This window comes from Quercus robur, chromosome 2 (assembly GCF_932294415.1).
Source record: "Quercus robur chromosome 2, dhQueRobu3.1, whole genome shotgun sequence".
NCBI classification, from domain to species: Eukaryota; Viridiplantae; Streptophyta; class Magnoliopsida; order Fagales; family Fagaceae; genus Quercus; species Quercus robur.
Window position 1 is genome coordinate 65,235,568 of NC_065535.1, and position 16,778 is coordinate 65,252,345.

Sequence of the window (16,778 nt, forward strand, 5' to 3'; positions counted from 1 at the left end):
CTATATGTTATACCAAAGTTTGTCATGGCATTTGTGACGTTGGAGGGCCCTTTGATCCATGAGATTCCATCGCCTTTATGCAACTAAATATAAGATCTATATAAAGTGGTACATTGAGAGAATAATTGGAAGAGTACTAATCGATTGCCTGTAAGTATAAAATTAATATTAAGATCTAAAACTAATGGACTACGACTAATGAAAATATTTAGGGGATTCGAATCATCCAATAGTACCCTATTTAAAGTATAATGCCAAGATACATAACATGATTAAATCCGTTCCATTGTTGAAAATATTGCCATCAGAGAGTTCTACTCGTAGTCGTGAGCAATATTGAAAGCAAAGTTAACAAACAAAACGGAAAAACTTACCAATTGACATAGAAATGAATACTAATGATGCTACTTTAACAACTTAATAAATAAATATTTGAATTACTTTTTACGTAAATGGTGCTACTTCAACAGCATAATAACTAAATGCTTAAATTACTTTTTTATAATTGGTAATCAATTTGTAAGACTTGTGTTGTAAAAGTTATAGTATTCTAGCGTCACTTTAGTTGAAAACTTCTTTAATATAAATGATTAATTTCTTACTGTGGCTATTCAATGGCGAGCTTAGTGGTACCACAAATATAATAAGCTTTTATATTTTCTTTCTTTTCTTTTATGCATTATGCATAATTCTTATAGACTTGAGCACCTACTTTTTTAAATAGAAGCATATTCTTCTTTATCTACTTTATTTAATGAGTTTTGTTTCACTTTTTTTTGTGCGCTATGGTTTTAGATTCGATCGAAGTGGTTTCAAGGTTGATGCAAAAGCTAAACTTGATATATGAAAGTGTTTTAAGAGTATGTTTTTAATTGTAAAATAAAATTATTCAAGGATACTATTTTACCTAATTTTATACTATTGTATTTTTCAATCTTAAATTATTGGGTAGTGTAACATTATTTAGAATTATATTAGGTGTAACTTGAATCCAACTATATATATATATATATATATATAGTCTATCAATTTTATGGATTGTGATGTTGGATAGTATCGAGCAATTTACCATTCTTCTTTTTTTCATGTCAAACAACATATTTTATTTTGTTCAGCTAGAATAAGTGTTTAACATCTATAAGTGTAGTGATACAAGAAGGAATTTCCTCTTCCTCTAACCATATCCTCGTAGACTCTACATATATAGCATCCAAGGAAAGGGCATAGGCTACTCGGTTACTCCTATTGGAAACGCATTGCAAGCCTACTTCAGTTTTTTTTCTTTTCTTTTAATAGTTTGATAATTGAGGGGAGGAGATTTGAGCATTGGATGTTTCTACTAAAACTATTAGGAAGTGCTAGTACAGTACAAGACTCCTGGCCATCTAATTGGAGTGTTGAATTATTTGTGCAAAACTTTCATAAGATTTGTCAGATGATTGTAGTTTTTGAGAATAACAATGGCAACTCTTTTACTGTAGTATCTTCCTTTGCTCCAGTTTCTATCACCTACTTATTGTTTTATAAGCAGTGAATTCCAATGAAAATATTCCAAAAGAAATGGACTAGTGTTGTGTGATTAAAGCAACCCTAAGTCACACAGTTCTAATTTAAACTATAATAAAACATATGGGGTGTTATTAAAAATAGTCAGACTTAGAGATATATAGATACATTTTACTTTTTTTTTTTTTTGGTTTTTGTTGTGAAAATTTGTGAAATAATCTATTTACGCTAGGTTAAAGAATAGAGAAGAGAAAATATATGACATAAGGAAATTTATGTGGTTCAACAATATGCCTACGTCCACGAGAGGCGACAAACTAAAGTTTTATTATGACTTTGGAGATTACAACAATAACTTGAAGACTCTCGCACAAATCCAAACCTCAAATACAACCTAATTAGTTCTCTTACAAATAAATAGAGAACACCCTATTGTATTTAGACAAGATTTGCAAGACACTCTAGCTCCCTATCTCTGTGCACACACATGGAAGAAATTCTTTGCTATCTGACACAGGAGCTCTCTTACATCTTCTCTCAAACTCACCATCTATTTATAGCTAGAGATTCAGCCCAAGTTGAAACAGTTTGATCACATGAAAATAATGCAACACTTAATGCAACATGGGTCCGTTTGGATTGAGCTTATTTTTGCTGAAACTGAAAACTGAAACTGAAAATACTGTAGCAAAATAATTTTTAAATGTGTGAATAGTGCTGTGGGATCCATTTTTAATGAAAAAGTTGCTGAAAAGTGGAATTTGTGGGTCCATGAACAGTGCACAAATGCACTGTTCACTGTGCAAAAGTCAACAAATGCGGGCTGAATCAAAAAAAAAAAAAAAAAAAAAAGAGAAAACCGCAGAAAAAAACGCAGACGCCAGGAAACGGGCAATCCAAACGGGCACATATAGTGGCCAAGAATCCATGCAACATTTAACGCAGGGTGTAGTATTTCTTCACACACTCATTTGCTGGATTGCAAATCTTTGGCTTGGTTGAATATCAAGCCATACTTTCATCCTTTCTGACATGGGCATGCATGCAAACATTTAATGGCTTGTTGGCTAATGTCAAGTCATCAACTTTTGACAATTCAAGCCATTCCAATAGTTTCTAAATTACATGCTTGACATGTGGAAGTCTATTATTAATTAAAATGAAAATACGAATAGGTTTTGTCTTTGATGTGTATTTGTGAGTTCAATATGAAGACCTAAGATCTGTTGAAGAAAATGATGTTTCTAGAATATTAGTACATCCTCGATCAATCGAGAATTGTGGATTCAATTGTTGATCTAATGCGATTTTATTAAGTTTGTTATACAAGTGGGTTTTTGTAATCTTAATTAGGGAGCCTAATAAAGGCCTATTAAACAAGTTTTAGTTAAACAAGAAATAATATTAATTAAACACACTCAAAATGTTAAAATGAAATATTTGAAAAGATGGATAGATGAAAAATAATTTTTTAAAAAAATAATTTTTAGGGAGAAAAAATTATCTTCTACAAAATTTAAAGAACAATTTACACATCATACCACAATTACAAAGTAATGTTCATTCTTACGTATCACGTAGAGCTGCAACTAGTACACAAATTTACACATCCTATTTTTGAACCGGAACCGTGACTTCATTTATTTTTCTTATTTCTTCCAAGCCATCAAATCCCAAGCTAATTAACTAACAACAGAAAGAAAAAGGCTACAAATCCCAAGATGTGCCGTGCACCAAGTGCACATTTTATTGCTAATTCTGGCCGGTCCTCACAATGGGTGTAGCAGCACTTGAATTCCATGTTGTGGACGAAGGGTAAAATGTTGAACTGGTGAGTGGACATAGGTTGGGGATATGGTGAAGGCATAGCGTTGTAGAATCATTGAAAGAGCAATCTTTGCTTCATTGGTGGCAAAGTTCATACCCACACAAGTCCGAGGTCCCATTCCAAAGGGAAAAAAAGCAGCTATGTTGTTGTTAGTAGCCTTGGCAACACCTTCTGAGAATCTCTCTGGTTTGAAAAGATGCACGCCCTCTCCCCAAATTTGAGGGTCATGATGAAGTGCAAGAGGTGGGATGTACAATGATAGATTAGCTGGAAGAATGAGCTTCCCCAGTCTAGCTTCCCTTTCAACTATTCTTAGTACTGAAAGTGTAGGAGTATATAACCTCAAAGTCTCATTGATGATCATGCTCATCTGCATATGAAAGAATATCGAAAAAATTAGAATTTAATATTTGCGATGTTAAAAATCTTATTAGTGCCTCTCTGTCTCTCTAGAAATTTTTCTCTCCCATCATTGCCCACACTTGGTAAAAACACCATCTAGATTTCTATATTCTTCTACAAGCTGTTCTGAGTAAAAAATCACCACCACTGATTCTTATGGAAGTTTGGATAAGAAAAAATTTACTGACAATAAAAGAGGAATTTAGAAGCTTCGAAATCGCTGGCTTTACCGACTTGAAGCAAGTGTTAAAAGGGGGAGATGGTGCCTGTGTGTGAAGCAAGTGCATGAGTGATAATAGTGAGTGTATAAGTTTCCAGGGACTGGGGTGTGTATGCAAGTGTTTAATTGAGCGAGTGTTCTATATAAAAACTGAGTGTGTTCAAGGTGTTAAAGTGATATAGAACAAGTAATTGATATGATTTTTAGAAAATCTTACGGTCTTGAGTTTTGTGATGCCATCTGGAGTTGGATTTTGTTGGCCAAAAAAATCGAGCACCTCCTTTCTTGCTTTCTCTTGCCAATCAGGGTGGATTGCCAGAAGAAATAGAGTCCATGTAAGTAAAGTAGTAGTGGTTTCTTGTCCAGCAATGTAAAATGTCTTGCACTCATCCACTATATCTTGTACTGAAATCCTTCGATCAACATTGGCATCATGATGAGCCTTTAAAAGTAAATCAAGAAAATCACCCCCGGTACTGCTGCCGAACTCTCTAGTCATTACCTTCATTTCTCTTTTCTTTATTATCTCTAATATAGAGTCGTGTATATCTTTTTCAAGCTCCTCCGATTCAATTTCATCATTTGTTTTATAAATTTTACTGTAAAAATAGACAAATGCTTAATGTTTAGCTAAAAGGACTTTATCTGATGCTAGGAAACCCAAGTTTACTAGGACTTTACCTGATGCCGGGAAACCTGAGTTTGTAACCATTGATGGCTGTTAACGAGGCCAATTTCATCAACATCTGAAAAATCTTCTTCCCTTCTACGTAACTACTCCCAAAAGCAGTCTTGGAAATCACTTCTGATGTATATAGTCTAATTTCTTCGAATACCTCGATCTCTTTGCCTTCATGATGTTTCCACCGTTCTAGCATTTCCTCCGCACTTGTGATCATTGCTGGAGTCATATTCTGCAATCAAAAGTGAACCACTTCTAACAATTCAAACTAAGTTATTAATAATTTAATAAGCTAGTTTGTTATTGAGTTTAGTTACAATTAAAAACAATATCTATTTATAAGAACAAGAGGATCATCAAAACTGTACAAATTAGCATGGAATTAAACTTATGAGTTACACTATAAAACTTTGGGAAAGGGTGATTGAACGTAGGTTAAGGCATGAAACAACAATATAGGAGAATCAATTTGATTTCATGCTAAGACGATCTACCATTTAAGCTATTTTCTTACTTAGACATCTAATGGTAAAATATAAAGAGGCTTGTAAAGAGAAACTATATGGTAGGGTCCCTAGAGAGGTTATCAAGTGGGTTTTGGAAAGTAATTAGTTCCTTTGAAGTATATTAAGTTGATTAAGGATATTTATGATGGAGATATAATTAGTGCGATAACAATTGGAGGAATCACAAGTTTCCTATTCTTATAGGTTTGCATCAAGGATCAACATTAAATCCATATCTCTTTGCAGTAGTAAAAGATTACTTTCAGGCTCTCGGCATGGAAGGCATGATTGGCCAATTTCTTCATCTTTGCCCATTTTTCACCTTCAGATGCCGAAAGCCCATCTCCGAAGAGCTTCTTCATATAGCCTACAGCCGCTTCCTTCGGATAAGCTTTGTCTTTATTGTTCAGTATCTCTTTGATAAGCTCTGGTTCTGTAATGACCAGTTGAGGTTGAGTGCCATACCATTGAAGAAAATTCTTCCCTGCACCGAAGAGAGGGGGAATGTAAGAAAATGAAAAATGATCAAATTTAGTAAAACGTACATAGTTGGAGTTTTTTTTTTTTTTTTACCATATTTGTTGACCCATGAATGAACATGAGGCTGAACTCTGGACAATAAGTCATGTGATAAACCCATTGGCCTACTCAAGGCTTCTTTTTTCATGTTCAAAATTTCTTTGGTGCTTCCACCGACGAATCTGTAAGGAAGACCTGTGATTCCCTGTGAACGCATTTGATGTTGTATGCGAATAGGAGTCCACCATAGTTTGTGAACGACCCGGATTAGAGCCAAGACAATGTAGAGGCAGAGAGAGCTTGAAAAAAAGATTGCAAAGATTCTAACAGCACCCATTTTTTCTTTTTCCACGAAACTTTTTGGAACTTCACTTCAGAATCAGTACATATGATTTTCCTCAAGGTAGGTTTCAAAGTCTGTGTGATGGAATGGTGGGATAGAAATGAGAGAGTGAGAAATGATACTGATGTTTTATAGTTGCAGATGAGAGACTGAACTAACTGAAGTGTGCTACCAAAGACCCTGATAACTGAAGTGTGCTACCAAAGACCCTGATAACTGCAGTGTGAAATGATACTGATGTTTTATAGTTGCAGATGAGAGACTGAACTAACTGAAGTGTGCTACCAAAGACCCTCATAACTGCAGTGTGCTAACTGACGTGTGCTACCAAAGACACTGATAACTGAAGTGTGCTACCAAACACACTGATAACTGAAGTATGCTACCAAACATACTGATCACTGAAGTGTGCTAAACAGGGGCGGAGGGAGGGGGGAGGAAATATAGTACATTGGTATGTTCTGGAATATGGAGTGGACGAAGTGGTAGCCTGGTAGAGGAGAAAAGTAAAAAAAGAAAAGTCACTGATAACTGAAGTGTGCTACTAAACACACTGATGTTAGGTGGAACAAGAAGCCTCACAACTGCCCAAAGTCCATTACCACAAGAAGAAAATTGGTTACAGACAAAAGGATAGAATGATTGTCAGGTCTTCTAGATTTAGTGTGTGGGTCTCAGCTTCATTTGTCGGTATTCCCCACTTGTGGTTCACAGCTAAAATCTTCTTAAATTTAAGAGAATCTTCGGCAATTTATTCGTATTTTTATAAAATTCAAACACTTCTAAAATTTATGAAGTAAAATTTAAATTCTAAAATGTTAAGGGAGTAAAATTCAAACACTTCCAAACTAGTTTTAAATAAAAGTAACAAATTCAAAATGACCTCAAATGGTGCAATTCACAAATTAGGCATTAATTTAGTCATTCTGTCTATTTGCAGATAAAAATTTTTAGGCGATGAGAAATTTTTGACAAGATCAATGTTTTCCAAGAAGATTTTGAGATTTTACTTCGATTCATTTACTAGTTTCTCAGATATGTTCTAACTTGACTAATTCTTTCTACACTCGATATAATTGAATTTGAAGAGTTATATAATACGTAAGTGCTTCAATTAGATCAGGCAAAGCTTTTACAATGGTTTATTGGAGTTTGGATTAAGCTTTTACAATAGTTAATTTTTTGAAGTTGATTAATGCCACTATAAAATAATCCATTTCTTAACAGTCTCTGCCCCACACCACCCTAACCTACCTTTGCTCCCACCCTACATGGGGTTTCCTGCCCTAAGGGAGGATGAGCTACCCATGGTCCAATATATACCATCCCTCCCTATTGTCATCTTTAATAAGCTGATTTATTTTGTTGGCTTCTAATGTCACCTCATAATTTACAATAATCACTTTTTTGACATTAAAAAATCTCAAATTATTGTTGCAAAACATAACCAGCAAGACAACGTCATTTGATTATGTTATGAGACCTCAAGCCTTTCTAGTTTAAGGGATCATTTTTCATTATAAAATAAAATATGTGACTTTTGGCTGGTATCTCTTCACATATTAAAGTGGATATCCCTTAATAGTGTAGATGACTTTTACTAAATGCTAACCACTAACTACACATAATAGTTGTTTTGAAAGCTCATAAAAGAAACCAAGAGACATTTAGATGGCTCTCCAATTAAATAAAAATTTGGTTACAAAAAATGTGCCATATAACATTTAGGCTTGTTTAAGTATTGGTTTGACACTTTTCTCAACCAAAAAAAAAAAAAAAAGTACTGCTTTGACATAATTTCTTCCCATTAGCTTAATTGGTAAAGTCTTTTATAGTAGAATAAGAGATTTGAAATTTGATCCCTACCTACACCAAAAATCAATTAACGTCTTGGTCTAATATTAAAGAGCAATCATCAAGTGAGGACGCCATAAGTAGAAAATAAAAAAAAAAAAAAAAAAAAAAAAAACAATTTCTTCCATACATAGTCATATATTTTAACATGATCGAGTTTATTTTTCCTAATCCAATCAAACTTACCATCATAATGTTCAACTATCAATTTTTTTCACCCTATAAATTTCCTTCTCTATAAACACAAGTATTTTAGTAATAACTTCCATATATAAAGACCATATATGTTGTCTTTTTGTTAATGAATAATAGGATGCTATGAACTCCATATATTGAATATGCATTACTCAGTAAAGCTCGGCTTGTTTAAAGCCCTAAAGTCAATAACCACCATTCATTTTCTTCCTCTATCCTTGAGATACGTAAGAAAAGAATAAAAAAAATTAACTACAAAATGAATAGAGCTAGTGTAAATTTACATAGCTATTGTAGCAACTATGTATTTTTACACAATTTTGCATAAGTAGCCTGATGTGAGTGAATTTTGGGCTTGATTGGCTAAAATGTGGTACTTTCTTTGAAAAGTCACATGCTAACATAAAAACTATTATAAAATTAGAACAAAGTTTAGTTACAAAAACCTTAGTCAATAAAATAAATATTACAATATATTTTAAAAATCCAACCATTGAATTGTATGTTATTTACGTTCTTAATACACATGTTAAATTTTGTGTCAATCAAATATTATTTACTATATGATTTATAAGTTTATATTTTATATATACATAATTTTAAACTACAAAAACTTGCAATTTAAATAATTTATTGATAACATGGCTATTGATCTTTAATTTTTTAGAAATTTTTGCAAGCATGGAGGATATAAGAAGAAGATATAATCCAATGATGGATTTTTCAAAATTCACCTCCAATAAAAGAATATTGAATAAGGTTGTAGCCTAAGGATATAATTAATTTTGTAACTAAACTTTGTCCATAAAGTTATTTAACCTTGCCAAAAAAATTACTTAGGGTCCGTTTGGTTGGAATGGTGAAAAGTGAGAGGATTGAAAATGGTGAGAGGATGGAAAAGTGGGAGGATAGAAAATATTTTAATTTTTTTCCTTTTTGTTTGGCTGGGAGTGGAAAAATGGAGGGATGGAAAAAGTTTGTATAAATTTACGCATATACCCTAATTAAAAAATGATGCCCAATTAAAACCAAAAAAGTGACAAACAACCAAAAAAAAAAAAAATCAATCACCTAAATTTATTAATAAATAAAAATCATGTCCATAAAAAAATCACATCTAAACAAAAAAAAAAAAAAAAAAAAAAAAAAAAAAAAAAAAAAAAAAAAAAACACAAAAGAAAGCAAAAGAAAAAGAAAGAGTACTAGACAAGCCTGCCGAGTAAATCAAAATCAAAATCAAAAGAAAAAAAAAAAAGAAAGAAAGAAAGAAGAAGAGGCAGGCAACGAGCATGCCCAGTAAATCCACAAAAAAAAAAAAAAAAAAAAAGAAAGAAGAAGAAGAAGAAGAAGGAGAAGAGTAGGCATGCAACGCCCAGAGGGAAAAAAAAAAGTGTGAAGAAAAGCAAGTGGATGAAGCCCATGTGCAATTGCATATGGACATTTTCGACCAAAAATGATGCCCAATTTCTCCTTTCAATTTTCTCTTCATTTTGGGGAGAAAACTTTTTGGTGGGTTCGGGGAGAAAACACCTAGATCCCACCATTATTTTTCCTTCCTGCTCACCCAACCAAACACACTCTAAAAAAGTTTTCCTTCCCATTTTCTCTCCAAAGTTTTCCATCTACCATATTTCACCTCCAAACAAACACATCCTTAGACTAGAGGCCACTTAACTTGAAAATGCTCATTATATATATATATATATATATATATATATGCTTATACTTCAAAAAATCATAATTATTAATCAGTACGTATTTGATAAAAAAAAATGAGAATAAATTGAATTTATAAATTATATTATAATTGGACAAAAGTTTGGCTACAATTTAGTTTGTAGCTAGTGGCTACAACTTCACTCAATATATTTTTATCGTATGTAAATTTTAACAAATCCACAATTAGATTACATTTTCTTCTTATAACCTCTATGCTTTTAAAATTTTCATAAAATCAAAAATGAATAGCTATGTCATCAATTAAATGTTTAAATTTTAAGTTTTGTAGTATAAAATTATGCACAAAAAAAATATAAATTGAATAGTAAATAACACCCAATTATCACAAAATTTGATATGTTTGTTAAAAATATAAATAATATGCTATCTAACAATTAGATTTTCAAAATATGTAGTCATATTAGTTTTTTTAGTAGACGTATTAGCTATTGGTTACAAATTAGTTTATAGTCAAACTTTATCCATTATATTTGTATCAAATATGTATAATCATTTTGTTGTATGTAAAGGAGAAGGGTTTAAGTCATTATGAATTTAACTTCATAAATAAGAAAACTTATAAGGTTGGAAAGAATTGATGGCTAGGAAATTTATGAGAAAACTCATGGTGACAATGATAGATTTACTTATCCTTATTCTCCTTGAAGTGCAAGCTAATAATCTTGTCCCTACTTCTTCCTATCCTTCACTTTCAAACCCACTTCCAATTCCCTTTGAACTTGACAATGTTAAAGTACTAGTTTATAATTGCCTTGATGTAAATGTCGCACATTGTAAAAAAATGGCTAAAAATCTTCTGTTATCTTCTTTGCAGAATGTGTTAGTATGTGTTAGAGATAACATTATGCATCGAGACGACCCAATGTGGCCAAAGGCTCAACAAGGCATGCATCATTGCACTATAGAGAATGAGCGGACCCCTAAGTTTTTCGTTGATTTTGTAGATTGTTTACTTTAATGGTTTGAAAGAATGAAAGAGGATTGAGATGTCATCTATATATTTATATAAAACCGAAACTTCTAAAACTCTCACAATTTTCCATGTTAGCACAATATTAAAAAAAAAAAAAACATAATAAAACTTTTCTAAAACCCGAACTCGATGCTCTGCCTTCTCTTTCTCCAAAATGCACACCTTGCCTTCTCTCCTTCTACCAGCTCCCCCAACCCAACCCTCTTCTATGCTCCCTCTCTACCAACTCCCCCAACGATCAAACCCATGGCAAACCAACAGCAAAGCATCTAAAGACACCATACCCACCATACCTATAGATTCCTCAATCAAAACCCACCATACCCACAAACCAATAGACATCTTCTTCCTCAGAACAGATCTATAATAAATACTATATAACTGAAACTTTTGAACCTTAATTTATTAATCTCTCGAGAGAATGCCACATCAGCTTTGTTGGCTCCTTACTCACTAGCCAGTCAAAACCCCACCCCCACTCCCAACACCTTCACTATATAGAAGAGTTATAAAAGAAAAAAGAAAAAAGAAAAAATAAATTGTCAAAGTCTAAAATTTTCTCTACCACAAAATTTCTTCTATATCTGAGATTTCTTCTCCATGTAGAACTTAAAACTCTTGTTTGTCAAGAAATTTTATCTCCTTTTCCTTTTCTAAGAACATTGTGGGAGCATAATGACCTTTTTCATTACATACGTAACATTACAAGTTTTTCTCTTATTAGTGTTCTTTCTCTCCTAATTATATTCATATTTGATTTTCTTATTTTGTTAAAGATTTCATTTATTTCTTAGATAGAAAGTTATGGATCTTTGTATCAAGGAACATCAACGCCGACTACCAACATTTTTTTTTCTTCTAAGGATAAGGCAATAATCAAATCAAAGTGGATAAGAACACGAATCAAGCCCCAGGCAGAGACATCACTTCACCAAAATAAGCATGTCCTGGAACCTTTTAGCACAAAAAGAAAAAAAAGGGACCAAGATACAAGGCACTAATTACTTGGAATAGCTTCGAAAATTAGAAAAGAATACAAATTTCAAAGACAACAACATTAATGATCCACCAATTAATATCATGTGCTTTTCTTAGAAATTTAAACAAACTAGCTATCATCCCTTCTACCAAACAAATTTCTCGTTTTCCATCAACTCTATAGTAACATAATTTAAGCCCAACTCGCACAAAACCTATAATGATCACACCTTTACTCCGTAAACTCAATTCTTAATATCCACATGCAGGAGAGTCTCCATGAAGCATAAAGAATTAATCCCACCAGTGAAATCACGTAACATCCATGTAATTTGCTTTAGCAGATCTTGAGATTCCATTTTGCCTCTGCTGCCAACAAAATTTTTTGTACGTGGGTGATAGTTGTGTTCATGACAATTTATTGACTGGTTTAATTTGATTAAAATTTAAAATAACTCTATGACACAAACGGTCGGCTAACCTAATTTTTGTTTGAAAATTATTATGTATTTTAGGAGTACATTCGATCCCTTCCTAGCCTCTCATAAAGGGGTGGACCCCACTCATCATGGGGCCCACCCTCTATAAGAGAGAGGGAGCATAAGTATGAGGATTTATTAGACATAATACACAATAACTCTAACCTCTAGCTCTAGGCAATTCGCCAAATGCACCTATCCTAAATAAATATATCAAGTAATTTAGAGAGGAAAAAAAAAAAAAAAACACTGATATCTCAATGCCCACATGGAAAGCAAACCATTTTATTCAATTTGTTTTAAAGAAAAGAATAAAACCATTTATATGTGAAAACGGACCAATTTTAGGTTTAGTTTCTTTTTTTATTTTTTTAGAGAAAGTTGAGGGGATAGGATTAGTTTCTTGATTTACCATTCATTACATGTTATAAAATTAGATAAAATCATAAAGTGTCAACATTTCTAATTATTTTCAAATATTTTATGATTTATCTATTTAATGAGGCCTATTATATAAGCAACTACTGCAAAGAATTAATTCATGAAAATTACTTTAAGTTATAAAAACCATTTTCCTTCAAGTTACTTTTTGAGAACATAAGAACCCCATGAAATAAATAATTAGAAGTACGTAGTCAAACTATCAAGATTATCAAAACAAAAAAAATTACTAAAAACAAAAAAGAAATGCATTTTTATTCCTTCTCGCATAAGAGTATTCTACTTAATTTTTTTATACCTAAACGAACAAAATAGTTAGGGTTTTCCACTTTTTTTTAATAGGAAAAAAATACACACACAAATACTCAAGGTATGCTCTTAACTCTACTCAAAAGTCATGATATTTTTTTTTAAAAAATAGTGGAATAAGTTATACAACACATAACACTCTCTTAAGCAATGTACAATAATTACCAAGATTTTCAAACCCGGACCGTTCATTGATAGAGGTTCAAGGTTTTTGAGGTCGAACCGAGATCGAATTGGGGTCGAACCATGATGACATCATAATTAATTTAATAATTAATTAAAGCCTAAATATAGATATTAAATTTATAAAACTAGCAAAATTGACAATATATCTATATATGTAAGGGAAATTTAATGATTTTCAAGCATATATTTAATAATTAAATAAGAAAGTTAATAAAATAAAATAATAACTATGAAAACATTAAAATTTTTGATTAATTTTTGAAGTAAAGTTGAATATTTTTGAAGGATTTTAATTATAATTTTTTTTATTCCTTGTAAGAGATGGATAATTTAATTAAGTAGAATAAAATAGTGTTAAGTTGTTTTTATTAAAAAAAAAAATGCTAAGGGGTTCACAGTTCTTGCCACCGGTTCGTGCGGTCCAACCCCGGTTTTAGGGGTTCACGAAATTAACAAAAAATCCGGTTCTTTATGCTTAGTGTTGCACCATAAGTTTGAGTTTGCCTTATCATGTTTTAGTGCTCCTTTTGATTTTCTGGAAATGCAAAATTATGATAATTCTAAATCATCTATCGGAGTTATAGCTATTTCAAGAGATGTCCCTTATGTATCAATATGACAATAGACTGTGGCCAAAGCAATGAGGCTTGTTCTTAAAGATTATAGAGAGTCACTTTTTATGAACTTGAACTCCAATTAAGCATCAAAAGTAATTATCTTTTCCCATTTACAAGGGCCTCTGATAGTTGCTAATTGCAATTGTTTCTTTTTCAGGCTAATATAACTCAAACAAATCATGTAATGTGGATGGTAACAGATTTCAAGTATCAGTATGTGTACACATGGTTTCGACAGATGGACAAACTCATTCATTATGTCAACAAGGTGACTGATTGTTAAAACTGCAAAGATGGTTGTAAGGTCGCAATTCGGGGTCTAGGCCTAACAGGTATGGGGTTCTGGCTCAAGGAGCCCGAAACAATGAATTTATAGAGAGTGGGTCACAGAACTAGGCCCTAATGAAGTGCATACTAGTTAACATTGGGCCATACAACAATTGAAAATATGAAAATCTTCTTCATGTCCATGAGATATACGGTCCGAGGAGACTTGGAGGATGTATTTCTGTCCATGCTCAAAGGCTATGGTTCTCACCTTGTTCTTCTGTTCTAAATTCCTGTTTTTTCATCCCCTTCTTCATGGGGACTCCTCTCTCTTATATAGCCCCCTTGAAGTCATCAGGGTCTTACATTTGTTGATCATCTGGACCTTCACTTGAGTGTCCGTCCCATCGGACATCTCCCCCATCTTTCTGTGAGTTGTGGTAGCCAAGGAAACATTGTTCACAAGTCCTCTCCACATTAATGCGGTTAGAAAAGTAGCTGCCATGCATTTAATGTGGCAGCTGTAGCCTCTCCCTTAGCATCCTACACTTTCTTCCCTCTTACGGGCTTGTGGGACTCATCCTTGTTACTAATACTTGTAGGAGTGGATTCTTATAGCAGGCAGAGTGCACGTTTGAGCCATATTTGGTACGTCCGAGGAGACATTTCTCCTCGGACCGCCTCTTAAATTATTTTGGGCCCATAAGAATTGGGCCAGGAGCCCTTTTGGCACCCACACCTTCTCCTCGGATGTGGTCAAACTTTTATATGGGACCCAAGGCCCATTGTATGATCTTGAGCTTTTGCCCCTACAATAGCCCCTCAAAATTCCGGTTTTTCCCTCTTATCAGAGGAGAAAAGGCGAGATTTTGATACTCATGGGATTACTTATTATAATTCCTTGACTCGCGCGAGTGGAGGTACAGTCTCACGTGCCTCATTATTGCTACCTGTGTTTTCGTAACTCACGAGGCGCTATTAATTGCGCCAAGCGGCTTTATGTTCCCTGCATCCAATGGTGGGGCGCCTAATCGACGGTTGACATTTCCCCAATCCCTTGGGCGGGAGTAAGCCCGTTCAATTCCTCCTTACTATATAAGACTTCTGAGGGGAATTATTCCCTTTTTTAGAAAAAGCACTCAAACGTCCCAGAGCACTCCAGTACTTCCTTTTGCAAAACATTCGAAACTCCATAGCCACTCCCGTGAGGATTTCCAGCAAGTTCTTCGCAAGCTCGAGAGGTTTAGGATCTTCGCTCCCGTAAGTATTCATTTCCCGCATTCCTTAGCTTTTCCCCTCCGTTGCCTTTCTTGGCTTCCTTCCCTAAGTAAACCTTCTTCGTGTCGCCTAGGGTTAGTGGGATGGGTAAGTTTGAGAAATTGGTAGATTCTCCGGTCGGTATGGAGGGTTTCAGGGCCAAATACCGTATCCCGCCGGGAGTAGGTCTAAAGTATTGCTCCTCGGACCAGATCTTAGTTAAGAAAAGGACAGGGCAGGTTGCCATTCCAATGATAGCTTTCATAGAAGGAGGAATGACAATCCCCATGGGGAGGATAACTAGGGATTATCTACGCGGTCATAGGTTGGCCCCCCACCAGTGTGCCGCGAACATGTTCCAGATCCTGGGGTGCGTAGATGCTCTGAACGAACAGATGAACCTCGGCCTCTCATGGCATGATGTAGTTCACTTGTACGAATGCCGTTGCCTTAATGAGTCATATTACCTGAAATCTAGGTCCGACGAGGTGAGACTGATATCCTGCCTTCCTAAGTCCAACAAAGGCTTGAAGGACGACCATTTGATTGTCTCCGAAGCATGGCACGACGGTCTTCACTGCCCAGTTAGGCGGGAACACCAGGTGGGGCATTGTAGGGTTAGATCCCTCGGCAGGGACCTTAGTCTTAAGCTTTCCTTTAACTTATTTCAGTTTTGGTTTTGGTTATTTGCCCTCTCGGACTGACATAACCCTCCTTTTGGGTATTTTGCAGACAAAGAACAAACAACTCCAAGGATAGGTCTGGTCAACGTCTAAGCCCTTAACTTCCTCTTAAGGTCCGAGATCTTTGTGAGCGAGAACAGGCAACTGCGTGTCGCTCCCCTTATCTTGGACTACGAGCCCTCTTCTCGCGCTTTCGTGGACGCGGGTCAAGCCATAAGGGCTGGAAGTCCTCGATTAGCCTGCATCGACATTTCTATACCGGGCTTTCTTGCTCAGAGAGACCTGCCACTAGCCTAATTGCCCGTTCGGCGTGTCGTCCAAGAGGTAGCTGTCCCAAGAGAAGGAGTTGATTTCTTGCACTCATCTCTTGAGGCTGAAATTGACCAATTCTGCTTCGCCGAGGAGGGAGAGGTATCAACCAGACCTGTAGAGCTCTCAGACTCCGGCTCAGACGCAGATCATTTCTCGGCGGCTCCCACTCCTGGCTTGGTAATTGCTCAGATTGACACCAGCCAAGAGATTGAAGAGGAGAACATGGACTTGAAACCAAGGTTCGAGCTGAGGGGGCTTATGTCCAATAGGAACAAGGGGCAATCCTTCAAGGATGCCCCTAAAGAGCAAGTTCCAGCTAAAATACCTCCTCCTCCTCCTCCCACTTCCACTGACCTCGCGCTACAACCACTTCCCAATTTGAGGCGGAAGAGGCCTGTGGAAGAATTGGAGGAAGGTGAGGTCGGCCCTCAGAAGGCCAAACAATAGAAGAAGGGAAAAGAGCCAAAGGACAAAAGGACGA

At 34.8% G+C, this 16,778-nt stretch overlaps 1 protein-coding gene across 1 annotated transcript; it reads right to left on the reverse strand.

Annotated features, from left to right (window-relative positions):
• Positions 1–3,044: 3,044 nt before the first annotated feature.
• On the reverse strand, positions 3,045–6,290 carry LOC126714514 (cytochrome P450 CYP749A22-like). Its single transcript, XM_050414694.1, has 5 exons — positions 5,718–6,290; positions 5,405–5,628; positions 4,638–4,870; positions 4,174–4,555; positions 3,045–3,704 (listed from the first exon to the last, which is right to left on the reverse strand). Exons 1-5 carry the CDS (start codon positions 5,998–6,000, stop codon positions 3,276–3,278), a joined length of 1,551 nt encoding a protein of 516 aa, XP_050270651.1. The 5' UTR covers positions 6,001–6,290; the 3' UTR covers positions 3,045–3,275.
• Positions 6,291–16,778: the final 10,488 nt, after the last annotated feature.